General features: G+C 40.7%; 3 protein-coding genes across 3 annotated transcripts; 1 reads left to right on the top strand and 2 right to left on the bottom strand.

Annotated features, from left to right (window-relative positions):
- Position 1: 1 nt before the first annotated feature.
- Positions 2-8,363, bottom strand: LOC18012509 (DNA polymerase alpha catalytic subunit). The gene is made up of 30 exons (XM_006393846.2): positions 7,239-8,363; positions 6,963-7,133; positions 6,794-6,877; positions 6,633-6,707; positions 6,470-6,534; positions 6,225-6,315; positions 5,949-6,134; positions 5,573-5,736; positions 5,353-5,467; positions 4,819-4,995; positions 4,633-4,746; positions 4,291-4,410; positions 3,904-4,200; positions 3,733-3,822; positions 3,239-3,357; positions 3,079-3,151; positions 2,941-2,997; positions 2,736-2,828; positions 2,387-2,509; positions 2,213-2,310; positions 2,084-2,129; positions 1,898-2,011; positions 1,719-1,802; positions 1,430-1,636; positions 1,253-1,329; positions 910-1,129; positions 733-786; positions 507-626; positions 341-415; positions 2-255 (listed from the first exon to the last, which is right to left on the bottom strand). The coding sequence occupies exons 1-30, from the start codon at positions 8,343-8,345 to the stop codon at positions 115-117; spliced, it is 4,557 nt and encodes a 1,518-aa protein (XP_006393908.1). The 5' UTR covers positions 8,346-8,363; the 3' UTR covers positions 2-114.
- A 430-nt stretch (positions 8,364-8,793) lies between these two features.
- LOC18012508 (subtilisin-like protease SBT1.9) lies at positions 8,794-10,998 on the top strand. Its single transcript, XM_006393845.1, has one exon. It carries the CDS (start codon positions 8,794-8,796, stop codon positions 10,996-10,998), a length of 2,205 nt encoding a protein of 734 aa, XP_006393907.1.
- Positions 10,999-11,139: 141 nt separating this feature from the next.
- On the bottom strand, positions 11,140-12,502 carry LOC18012850 (mitogen-activated protein kinase kinase kinase 18). The gene has a single exon (XM_006393844.2). It carries the CDS (start codon positions 12,368-12,370, stop codon positions 11,336-11,338), a length of 1,035 nt encoding a protein of 344 aa, XP_006393906.1. The 5' UTR covers positions 12,371-12,502; the 3' UTR covers positions 11,140-11,335.
- Positions 12,503-13,111: the final 609 nt, after the last annotated feature.

The raw sequence follows: 13,111 nt of genomic DNA, 5'->3' as shown, positions 1-13,111 counted from the left end.
CAGTTATAGTTCAAACTTTAGGACTGAACCAAACCGAGTACTTTCATTATAATGATGTCAAAAAAATATAGTATGAGAGACTGATTTAATTACATGAGATGATTATTACAACTATCAAATGGCTATGTCTGTGAGTTGCAGCCATCCATAAGCACACCGGTCTCGAATACTTTGGGCCATGGACGCTGCTGACTCAACCGCAGGTCTTATCTTCGTCATTGCTTTCTCTACTTGCATTCTGATACCAATATCCATCTGCTCTTTCATATGGCGGAGAGGTTATTAGACAACACAAACTGATCATGATATCACTGATATAAAAAGATTGTAATGTAATAACCTTTTCAAGAGAGCATTCTGTGTCTAAGATGTGGCAAAAGTATGACAGCTGCTTGTACAAGTCTGCTTCGGTGTACTATAATAAGACGCGGCTTCAAGTCAGAAGTTGTTCTGTGAAGCAACAGAAATACAAGAGTTCTAATATGGTCGTCGATGAGTGCATCTACCTTTCTTAGGAGGGTTCCGTTGCAGTTAGGATAGTTTGGGCAAACTGTTCCACGATCACGGTCACCGAGCAGACGGAAGTTTGGGCTGCGAGTCGTGTGCTTGCACGATTCATCGTCACACTATTGAAGGCAAAATGTACAATAAAAAAATATCATAAGCATGACTTAATAACGACATGTGTTCAGATTATGGATATAAACTAGGTGAGTAAGAGGGTTATTGTACCGTCATTATGCCTTTGTAGTACATTGACACAAACCCGTCGATCTGCCTTTTCACCTGAAAGGCAGGAGAATGAGTTGATAACCAAAGCATTTGTTCTACATACCAAATCAGAAGGAGACCGAGTTTTTCTTTTGAGAAACTGAGAAATTAGGATCCTTTTAAACACAGCTTGCCTACCTGGTTAGCTATCATTGCAGGGGATATTCTTCCCCCGCTACCTTCTGGCTGACATTTGGGGCAGTGCAGCGTAAGCCAGAATGTAGAATCAGATTCCTCTGTTTCAGGTGTTGCAGATTTCTTACTGATCGATGCACAAACAGAACTAGTAATAGATGGACAGTTGAAAGCAGCAGAGCAGCTGGGGCATGTTAATGCTAACGGCTCACAGCTTTTATATCTGCATTTTTTACATGTAACTTACGTTGTTGCAGATCGTGAATTCTAAGAATATTGTAAATCGTGGAGAAGAAAATATTATAGGGAGGGAGGCATGGTAGTAAATTACACATAGAAGCATTACCTTTCTTCATCGCTTGTAGCAAATAAGAGGGATGTAGAAGGATCACTGCCCGTAGCATCGTTTGATCTGCTTCGGTACTATTAAAAAATAATTACTTCCAATCATTATATCATATTATCATGGACTGAGATCATCAGATATGGAATTGGAGATTGCCTTAAATGAAAGCGGTTTTACCTTTGATGGGTCAAGTCCCAAACACTCGGCTAGACGCTCAGGACTTGTGCCCTGAATCTCTGCGCATAGACGAGAAACCACCGGATGAATCTGCTGTGCCAAGTAGTAATCTATGTCAACCAACCATCTGCTGTCGTCTGATTTCACCTCATCAGGATGCCTAGCACGTTCGGCAATTCCTGCTGAGCTGGCAGAGCTATCATTACCCTGCACAGAGGAAGGATAAAAGATTTAGTTGAAAGACGATTTGGCGTCTGATAATATTAAGCTGGTCTTCGGTGCTGGGAACCTGTTCATAGCAGATTATATACGGTACAGTATCCTTAGCATTGAAACCTTCTTTATAACCACGTTGCCTCATTCTGAGTGCGACCTGGGAAGAACGATTCAACCGCACAATCAGAGAATTCAGTGAAAATGTGAAAAAAGTATAAAATATTAAGCACGAATAATAGCTCTCATACTCACTTGCACGTGTGGTTGGCTTTTGGAATCTGGATAAGCTTCTGGTTGCTTAGTCAATGCCTTGGTGATGACATACTTCTCAAGTGCAACTTGCCCATTTCTCATTTCCCCTTTTATCTGTTACATGGACAAAGCAACTTGTAGAGGATGATACAGAAGATAAACTTTAAAAATATCAACAAAGGTTACCTTCATAAGTTCGTTATGAATTGCTTCAACAACATCCTCACACGACCTGCAAAGAAGACGACATTTGTGGTGCTTTGCTTGAGAGAGTAAATCAATATACATTCTGTAGTGAATGTTTTTAGAACATACCCTCCATACAAGATTTTAGCCAAGCATAAATCTCCAATTTCCTTAGAGAGTAAGCTCCAATCTCGACGAACCATGTCCACACCTTTTCTTTCAATGTCCTGCATTGAAAATGCAACTAGTAACCAAACATTTTCTAAAACAAAAGGAGGTCAGAATGTGTAAATTAAAAATTACCTCGCAAAGCTTCCCGTCCTTAAACTGCAACTTGACGGCAGCATACTTCTTTTTTCTGAGAAGAAGCATTCTCTTATATATGCCATCGCAGTCAATTTTTAGACATCTATACTTCTTATTGACCTAGAAATTGAAAGAGAGAAGGTGAGACCCATATCAAATGTCTGCTTTTACAGTGAGTGCCTATAATTTGCTCCAGGAAGCTCTTACCAAGAACAGTTATACCACTTTATAAACCGAACATCAAAGTTACAGACAATTAATGCGTATTGGTTTACTCATAGAAAGGTTTGAACTAAGGGTGCTTCATAAGGTGAAATGCTGGAGACAAATAAATTATCCAACCAACCTCTTGGATGACTTTTGTCTTAATGGCTTTCACCTCTTCAATATCGTCAAGCCCACTGTGAATCATGATTGAATCTGTGTCACCGTAAATTACCTGCGTAAAAGCAAGATGTCGAACTCTACATTTAATAAAGCAGAGATGTTGACACATTACATTAATTACTCTACTATAATACATTTCGTGGGACTAAAAGTATAGGAGATACCTCTAGGTTTAAATGATTCTGGACAAGCTCCACGGTTCTTTGCAGGATCTCCCTGCCCTGCAATGTTAGGAAATTAATCGGATCACACAAAGAATTAGAAAGAAAAAGAAAAATTTGTCACTAGAAAACGTAACTTACCTGTAGTGTTATGAGCTCTGCTAAAGGCTTAGCGTAGAATCTTGAATTAGAAAATCCCAGACATCCATACATACTGTGTTAGAATGAATTAAAAACACATTAATATCAAAGTAGTGATTCCCCATTATTTCCGGCACAAGCTGAAACCATAAATACAAACCTATTAGCTGTGAGCTTCAATGCCTGCTGCCGAATGTCAAGCTCCCAGTACTTGAGACCTGTTTCCTTCTTCATCTTTAGTTTGACGCTTTTCCTTATACTGACCAAATGTTCCATCAACTAAACAAAGACATATAGTGAGATTCATGATTAGCCAGAGCAAGGAGAAAAGATTAAACTCGTGGCACCAAAAAATGCAGAGCAATGGTTTAGAAGATGATTTCAAGATGATTTTACTTAAAATACAGAAAACAGCAATCAGTTATACAATACTGAACAGCTAGGTCACATTAATCTAAGGATTTTCCGCATACACCTTGAGAGATAAAAGAAACGAAATGGGGCACAATTTTATTTTTGTTTGTTGAGCTTTTATTTATTTCTATTAATTTCTGATTAGGTTGGGATAACCTATTGATTAGGTGTTTGAAGACCGATAACAAATTGAGAATTTATACGGAATCAAGAAAAGTCACAATATAATGGTAAATATACCTTTGGAAGAATTCCAGGTGTCTGACTCAAAGGTAAACGAGGAACTCCGTCTTCTGATCGTGGTATAGTCGTGAAACAGATATTATATTCCTGAAATTACCATGACCGTTATCTACAAAACAAGAGGAACCAACCATCCAAGGCTTGAGAAATATAAAACAGTCTGCTAACCTGTATGATAGAAGGGTAAAGACTATTGAAATCAAGAAGCAACACATATTTGTCGTATAAGCCTTTCTTTGGCTCCAAGACCAGTCCACCAGCGTAGGCTGGACCCTTTTTTGTTTTGCTGTCCTTAGACGGATCATTTTCCAGTTCATCTACATTGTGGTTCTCTGGACCATGATTGATTCTTCTTTTTGATGACTTTATTTCCTTCATACGTTGCGAAATTTTGTCCGGGAGAATGTACTTTTTCGAGTGGAATGTATGTAGTAAGTAGTATTCGATTCTCTGCGCCCTGGCTCCCTGGTAATGAACAAACAAAAAAAAGAACCATGAGTCCCCAGTGCATAACTTCTCGGATAGAGTGGGGAGGGCTGAAACGGGAGTCATTACCTGAAGAGTTCTCCCCCAAAGATTCCCACTTATGTTTGTAAGCTGGAGAGTGAGAGGAAGAACACTTAGATGAAACATGAGCTCCATGGATAACCATGCATCTGTCTCACCACATTCAATCTGAACCGATGAAAACCAAAAGGTTAACAAGCAAGTAATTAAGATGCAGTCATTCATCATACATCAACCTTACGTCAACTGATGTTTATCTGCAATTCAATTATTCTTCTCCAGTATGCACTAAATTATTTCCTTTGCAAGAATCATAACCTATCGCCTCTAACGAAGTGATACAAACTCATATGCATAAAACAACATGAGTAGCCTAACTGAAGAACTTACAAGTTCCACAAGTGTTTTGGATGACTGAAACATTTTGTGAATATCATTAGGCGCTATCTCTTTCCTGTCCCGGTTCAGCTGTGTCTTTGAAAGGTCTGTTAACGAATAACTGACCTGCAAGAACCAGATACTTATACATGATGGTCTGAGCTTCAGCTCACTGCTTGAAAGAGTTGAGCATCATACCTGCTTCAACAAGTCACGAGAACATAGATCTGTATCACACAAGAGTCTTCCAGCAATGCAAGACATGAGCCCTGGTGTAGCTCCTGACCCAAAATTAGTGTTCCCTTTAAGCTTAGGCATGAAAGAGCGTTTGAGACGGCCAACTTTGGACCACGTGCTACTCGAAACTTTGCAAGCCTGCACAGTAATCATTCAGCATACAGAAAAAGAGAGACGATGTTCATATCTCTGTTACGTCACCTTTACAACAGCAGAGACTGAGGGACTAAGGGATGTAAACTGCATAAGATAAAATCTTGCTGGCCTATTAATGTCAAATATCATCTACTTGGCCTAGAAATAGAAAAAGTTACTTCTACAGAGAAGACGAAAAAACACATCATAGATAAAAAAAAAAGATACGAGTAATATAACAGCACGTCCTCCAGAGCACATTTTAGATCCTCGGCGTGTAAATGAAAACATACATCATAGGAAAAAAAATTACGAGAGCGCAGCCATTTTGCTTAATGGTAAAAAGAGTATTTGCTTTACCTGGGCTCTTTGAAGAATGACATCCAGATCAAAACCTGATATATTATGTCCCACAAGAACATCACTGTCCAATTTGTACAGCTCCGAAAACAATCGGCCCAGCAATGCTCTTTCACTGAAGTAAGAAAAGGAAAAAAAATGTTGGATGAAGCAACATGAATTGCCAAAGATATATATGGATCATAAGCACGGCCTATACAGCAACAGAGCTGCGAAATACCTGATTTCAAAACTCAAAACACTGCAGCCGTTCTTTGAATTTCTGTCAGCCACTTCTTTTTTCCAACCAATTGGGGTTACGGTCCCTTCAGGATTCCTAACAACAGTGAAATGACTCAGAATACCAGATCGTTTTCTTTCTGGACCTGGCATTGGAACATCAATCTGAAATATCATGGAGCACGCACATCAAAAGTCAAGCTACTCAGGTCGACATGACATTTGAGCAAGAAAAATAGGTCCACAAACCAGCTTAAACACAAAAACACACGGTACAAATAACTAGCGGTGATTAGTAATGTCATGCTCATACATCCATATTCTTCACAAAGAGAAAAAACGGCTTAGAAGCATTGGTCAAATGTTGTAGAACAAACCTTGGCATTGTGAAAGCAGAGAACAGAAGCGGAAACAATTTCGCTGATGTTCTGCTTTTCATTGACTATAGTCTTTAGATTTATGGCTGTAACGACAGCAGGAGGATGAATCACTTTCTCCTCCGCAACTAAAACAGTGATAGCCTTGGGACATTCAACAGTAACCTCAAACTTGCACCAACTTACCTGCTTAAGTGTCAAGTACTCTCATTATTGGAGATAAAAACAACTCAAAATCACTAGTAAGATATCCATGGCACTATTTTAAGGCCTTACTTGGTCAGAAGGTGAACAGGTAGAGAAATTTGAAATTTTGAGCCATGAAGGTCCCATGATCTTCCTTTTAAGGATAAAAAGCTCCAAAGCACTGCATATAAAATAACTTAATAAACACAGAAAAATTGACATAGCCGGCATTGGTAGTTAACTAAGAAGCTTACAAAAGACAGTAAATGCAAACTTGACTGACCAACAACCAAATTCAGAGAAAGGTAATGAAATTCAGCAGTAAGAGCTAGAACCTGGTATGAGACCCGAGCAAAGCGCAAAAAAACTTCCCTTTCAGATCTTCTGGAAGTGGAGGATCCTGTGATAACAAAGGAAAAGTGACATAGAGTTGTATTGAGATGTAAGAAACTTAAGAAACAAAAATTTTAGTTTTCTTTTGGGCATCTGAAATTGTACCTTAAATGGATAATTAATCTTGAAAACATATTGTTCGCCAGCAGGCACATCAGGCCTCTCAAAAGCATAGCTTCTCTGGTATGCATCCATATAGAGCAGATTTGAGAGTCAAAAAATAGTATTGCTGCTAATATACATGAAAAATAAGTCAATATCCAAACCTTAACAGGCGCCATGCTAAAATTTGAAACATTGAGTTGTAGCAGTTGCTGAGAAATTTCGTTTTTCAGTTTTGATGCCATTTCCTGAGAAGACACGGCCAAAACCAATAAATAACAGAGGAAAGGATATTGCTTCCTCTAAGCATGTAAAACAAGTAGCCAAGCTCACATGTAACTTCCCGCGGAAGGATTCAGGAGAAAGTTTCGAGTCTTTCACCTCTTGCTCGAGCATGATTAGTTCATGGGAAGGAAATATGGAAGTATTTGGAATAGCATAAACACATCTCTGGATGTTCTTAACTACCACACAGCAACTCTTGTACGTATCTCCCATTTTAACCTGAATTGTTGGAAAGAGGTATCCGAATTCATCTCTAGATAAACCAGAGCACCAAATAACAACTTTCAAGAAGAAGAAAATGAGTAAAAATCCCAAGAGACTCACCTTCCCAAACAGATATATTGTGCCCATACTGGCGCCAAAAGCCTCCTCGTAAGCGTCAAGAATGTAAAAACGAAGTGATCCTTCAGCATCCACATCAAATTCCGTTTGCCTTTCACAAGTAGAACCAATTGGATCTCCATTCTCACCTCCACCTTTGCCCATCGCTTCCTTCCAACCAGCAGTGGCGCTTAAAGCTGAATCCTTCTCTTTCATATCAGTGGTTGCATTCAATGTAAATACCCCCTTATCTACTGACTCGGTCTTCACCTTGTCCCCATCCTCAATAACACTATCGCTTCCCCGTAAGTCCATATTATCAGAATTACGCGGCGGGATGACTTCAGATTCTGTCATATCTTCCTCTTTCATCAACTCATTCTCCATGAAAACACAATCACTCTGATAAATTGAGGGTGTGGGTTCTGGAACCTGCATTCCCATGCTCGAGTTAACAGAAACCTGATTTTTGTTCCTGCAGAAAGTAATCGGAACTGTAGCTGGTTGTTTCCTTCTCTTATGCCTTTCTCTATCCATATCGTCTGGAGTAACTTCTGATAACACCTCGTCAAGGATACCCTCACATTTCACCTTATCAGTCTCTTTGCCCTTCTTGAAACTCGAAGATGTGAACATCGACGAAAGTCTCCCTTCACCTGTAATAGTAGCCGCAGCCTTAAGCAACGGATTCACCTTCTTAACCTGAGGTTGCTGGGCTTCTTCTTTTCCTTTCTTCTTCTCGCTTCTCTTCCTTTTAAGCCTCCCGCTAAACCCACCACCATCGTCCGATTCATCCGTCGACTCTGGTCCGCTGGGCTTAGAAAAATCCTCCTCTTCACCCCCGTCGTGATATCCCAGATCGCCATCTTCCCCATCGTCGACTACAAACCCGCGAGCCTCCTCGCGCCGCCGAGAAACAAGTGCATCGTACGCTTCTTCATCAACTGTATCGAAAATCGGCTCCTGCAACTTAATATCGTACCCACCACCAGATCGCCGACGCCCCCCTTCCCGAATCGCCTTCAGCCGGTCAAGGCCATCCTTCCGATTCGAAGACTCCGGGCCTCGCCTGCGTCTTCGGCCACCCTCCGTCGAATCATCACCGGACATTTTTTCAATTCCGACCAATTGGGGTTTCGCGGAGCTGAGCGGCTAATTTTTAGGTTTTACATATAGATTGATCGACAGAGATGGCGGGAAAATCCATTGAATTTTGGCGCCATCCATCTGCGAGATTCGAGTCCGATAAACGTCTCAAGCCTGACTGGCATAATATTAATGGGCTTTATCTAGCAATTAATGGGCTTTATTTTCTGTTAGATAAAGCCCATTAGAAAGAGAAGAAAAAACCCAAAAACAAAATTCAAAGAAACAATGATGAGATGTGTACTGTTGCCCACCACGGCACCACCTAATACGCTTTAACAAAAGCAAAAGAGAAGCAAAGGTTACAATCTCTCCAACTTTTGTGTCATATATACTTGAAAACTAAATATTTCTTAACTAAATTAACACCAAAATAAATTCTCTCCGAAGAAAGTAAGCTGTGCTTTTAGACATGGCGATCCCCGTCGTGATTCTTCTGATCACCTCTTTCTTCATGGCCACTGCAACAACAGATACCTCTACATACATCATCCACATGGACTTATCCGCCAAACCATTGCCATTTTCCAATCACCAGAGCTGGTTTTCCACAACTCTTACTTCGGTTATAACCGGTAGAAAACCAAAGATTCTCTATGCTTATACCGATTCTATCCACGGGTTTAGCGCGGTTCTCACAGACTCCGAGCTCCAACGTCTTCAACACAAACCCGGGTATGTCTCATTCACCAAAGATTTACCGGTTAAGCTTCATACCACTTTCTCTCCACAATTCATCGGTCTCGATTCAAATTCCGGTACATGGCCGGTCTCGAATTATGGAGTCGGTACGGTAATCGGTATAATCGATACCGGAATTTGGCCTGATAGTCCCAGCTTTCACGACGATGGGATTGGTTCGGTTCCGTCTAGATGGAAAGGGAAATGTGAATTCAATACGTCTTCCTCGTGCAACAAGAAACTAATCGGTGCTAGGGTTTTCAATGAGGGTTTGTTCGCCAACAACCCTAATCTCAGAGGAACCAAGATTGATCATTACTCTTCCCCTTACGATACAATCGGACACGGCACTCATGTTGCGGCCATTGCGGCTGGAAATCACGTTAAGAACGCGTCGTACTTCTCTTACGCGCATGGAACCGCTTCAGGAATCGCACCGCACGCGCATATAGCGATGTATAAAGCAGCTTGGGAAGAAGGGATTTACTCATCAGACGTAATCGCAGCGATTGATCAAGCGATTCGTGATGGAGTCGATGTGATATCACTGTCGCTGGGATTAAGCATTGACAACGACGATGGTGATGTGGGTCTAGAAGATGATCCAATCGCTGTTGCAGCGTTTGCAGCGATTCAAAAAGGCGTTTTCGTTGTTGCTTCCGGTGGTAACGACGGGCCGTATTACTGGAGTTTGATTAACGGAGCACCGTGGATGATGACGGTTGGAGCGGGAACAATCGGACGACAATTTCAAGGAATCTTAACGCTAGGAAACGGAGTTACTTTTAATTTTCCGTCTCTGTTTCCTGGAGACTTCCCGTCCGTTCTGTTTCCTGTAACGTACCTCGAATCTTGCAATGTAGGCAACAAGACTCTTGTGAACAGAATCATTATCTGTAACGAAAATTTAAACATAGGAAGCAGACTACAACAAGCCAAATCTACCGGAGCTTCAGCAGCAGTTCTAATAACAGATAGGTTACTTGCAGAACAAGACACTGTCAAATTCCAGTTTCCAGTAGCATTCATCAGCTCAAAACACAGAGAAACTATACAAAGCTACGCATCAAGCAACAAAAATAATGCAACCGCAAAGCTAGAGTTTCGAAAAACAGTAATGGGGGAAAAACCAGCACCGGGAGTAGACAGTTACAGCTCCAGAGGTCCGTTCACAAGCTTCCCCCAAATCCTCAAACCGGACATTTTAGCTCCGGGGACTCTAATACTCTCCGCTTGGCCACCGGTTAAGCCAGTCGCGGGAACTCGAACACGACCGTTATTCAGCGGATTCAATCTACTAACCGGGACATCAATGGCTGCACCTCATGTAGCTGGAGTCGCTGTGCTTATAAAACAAGTCCATCAAGATTGGAGTCCATCGGCTATTAAATCTGCAATTATGACAACGGCTTTGACTTTAGACAACCCTTTAGCCGTAGGAGCAGGACACATGAATACGAACAGAGTCTTGAACCCTGGCTTAATCTATGATGCAACTCCACAAGGTTTTATAAACTTCCTTTGTCACGAGGCAAAACAGTCCAGAAAATTGATAAATATTATCACAAGATCAAATATTTCCGACGCGTGCAGAAACCCATCTCCATATCTCAATTACCCTTCAATCATTGTCTACTTCACGTCGGATCAAAACGGTTCCAAGATCTTTCGAAGAACGTTGACAAACGTGGGAGAAGCTAAGAGAAGCTATAGCGTGAAAGTGAGAGGCTTGAATGGTCTAAATGTCGTCGTAGAGCCAAAGAGACTAATGTTCAGCGAGAAAAACGAGAAGCAAAGCTACACTGTCAGATTGGAGACTCCAAGAGCGTTGCAAGAGAATGTGGTTTATGGATTGGTGAGTTGGGTTGATGACGAAGAAACTAAGTCTGAAGTAAGTTGTATTGTGGTGGCCACGAGCCTTGTCCAAGAGTCTTAATATCTATATACTTTTAAACAATTTGTTTTTGTTTTCTCTTTTAGATTATACTTTATTTTGTGTGATTGTGCTTAAAGATCCGATTTTTACGAGATTCACATTCGTCCTAGAGAGTGGAGAAAGAGAATAAGATTGAGGTTATTCAATACAAAGATTGGTTTTTCAATATACTAATGTTCAGGGCTCAAGAATACAAGAATTGGTATCCAAATATGTACTATAATTTCTTTCTCTAAACAAATATTTCTACAACGAAATTAATTGGAAATGTTGGATCTGACTAGAAATAAAAAAAAGCTCTAGCCTTACAACTTTGTTTTTTTTTTAATCACTACCGTCACCTTACGGTGACCCAGTTATTGACGACGGACCAGTCAGGGATCAAATCAGTCGCCAGACTTGCAACTCTCTCCTCCGCCGAATCGAATTGCGTTTGTGAACCGGAAGAAACCGAAACCCAGTCGGGAAATTCGAATGGACATCTGGGCGATGTCGAAACGTCCTCTGTTTTCGGTTGAACAGCGAAAGCTTCTTCTGAACCGTCGGTATCAAGATCGACGGCTACGAATGGATGATTTAGAAGCATCTCAGCCGTCCATCTCTTCTTGGGATCTTTAACGAAACACTTTGACAAAAAATCTCTTCCCTGTTCCGACAAATCCATGGGAATCATCGGAAGCTCGTCTCCAACACCGATGCGTATCAACAACGACATGAAGTTCGATCCTTCTTTAAAACTCCATGCTGTTTGCCCACTAAACATCTCAACTACGGCGCATCCTAACGCCCACACGTCAGCTTCTGATCCGTACTCGTTATCGTTAACGGATTCTGGCGCCATATACAACAGCGTACCTCTAATCTGCACTCCTTCGCCGATTGACGCCGTTACTTCTTCCGTTCCCCTCGCTAATCCAAAATCCGCAATCTTAACGGCGCCGTCACCGAACAACAGAATATTCTCGAGTTTTAAATCGCAGTGAGCGAATCCTTTCGCGTGGATGTGTCGTAGACCTCTGAGCACCGATCCTGTGTGGCGACGCACGGTGGATTCCGGTAGGCCTTGGCCGTTTAATTTCTTGAGATTGCTCGCTAAGCTTCCTCTCGAAGCGTATTCTAAGAACAGGTTATGCATCTCTTCGCCGTTTTCGACCGTCCGATTCTCTCCTAAACACCGTACGATCTCGTCGCAGTCGTCTCCGAGTTTATCCAGAACCGATTTTTCGTTGGCTAGCGAAGCAGCGCCGTACGAGTCTGCCGATTTCACGGCCATAAACGGAGGAAGTTCGCCGGAATCGTTATTAGACGGTGTCGCTAAGCTGACCGTTGAAAAAGTTCCGTATCCGATTGTTTCTCCTCGAACCCACTCCATTGAAGCAAAACTCTGACGGGATTTTTGAGAGAATTTCAAACAATTTTAGAAATTCGCTTTTTATTCAAACTTGATTTAGGATTGAATATCTAAGAGGGTATAAACTATAGAGAAAGAAAGAAGAAAGAAACAGAGAACGATAGCTCGTGACGGTTAATGGTTCCTGCTGGTGCGAGTTCTTCAATATATACTGAGTATTTTTTTCCATACAAAAAAAGGAAACAACTTGGGGTTACTCAAACTTTTTTATTAATATAATTAAATTTGTAAAGTCTGAATTTCGGGATGTAATTAATGCACGTGACAAGAGCAGATTTTTATTCATTGTTGGGCTGTTAACAAAAGGAAATATTAAAGCTACATGATATTTTATTATTACTAGATTGGACAAATAAATAAATATTATCTCACGACTAATGTTTTGGTGCAAAGACTTTGAATATCAGTATATCGTGTTTAAAAGTTAATAAATAAACTTGAATATCGCAATATCATATCGTATCTCTGTTCCACACGAGGTAGATATTTTTTTCTCTACCACTAGTAAATTAGTAACATGTTTGATTTTGAATGAGATAAAGAATCGTTATATTTGCTATGAGAATAGTCAGTTTATTTTAATTTTGCGTTGAAAATCAAGTTGTGTAACTCATATAGGTTTCAGAACACTAAATTATCCTTGCTTGAGATATTATTCAAAATATCGAAAACGTATTACCTGGGAATATAGACAATAAAATC

Source organism: Eutrema salsugineum, unplaced genomic scaffold, assembly GCF_000478725.1.
Source record: "Eutrema salsugineum unplaced genomic scaffold, Eutsalg1_0 scaffold_6, whole genome shotgun sequence".
Taxonomy (NCBI): Eukaryota; Viridiplantae; Streptophyta; class Magnoliopsida; order Brassicales; family Brassicaceae; genus Eutrema; species Eutrema salsugineum.
The sequence above is the reverse complement of the archived record's forward strand: the minus strand, read 5'-3'. Positions and strand labels throughout refer to the sequence as shown.

Excerpts from the sequence above, each read along its gene's own strand:
- LOC18012509 (XM_006393846.2), bottom strand. The coding sequence starts at position 8,345 with ATGTCCGGTGATGATTCGACGGAGGGTGGCCGAAGACGCAGGCGAGGC. Across the intron at positions 2,311-2,386 it reads AGGACGGGAAGCTTTGCGAG|GACATTGAAAGAAAAGGTGT; the intron begins GTAATTTTTAAT and ends TTTTCAATGCAG. Across the intron at positions 1,803-1,897 it reads AAAGCCAACCACACGTGCAA|GTCGCACTCAGAATGAGGCA; the intron begins GTGAGTATGAGA and ends CGTTCTTCCCAG.
- LOC18012508 (XM_006393845.1), top strand. The coding sequence starts at position 8,794 with ATGGCGATCCCCGTCGTGATTCTTCTGATCACCTCTTTCTTCATGGCC.
- LOC18012850 (XM_006393844.2), bottom strand. The coding sequence starts at position 12,370 with ATGGAGTGGGTTCGAGGAGAAACAATCGGATACGGAACTTTTTCAACG.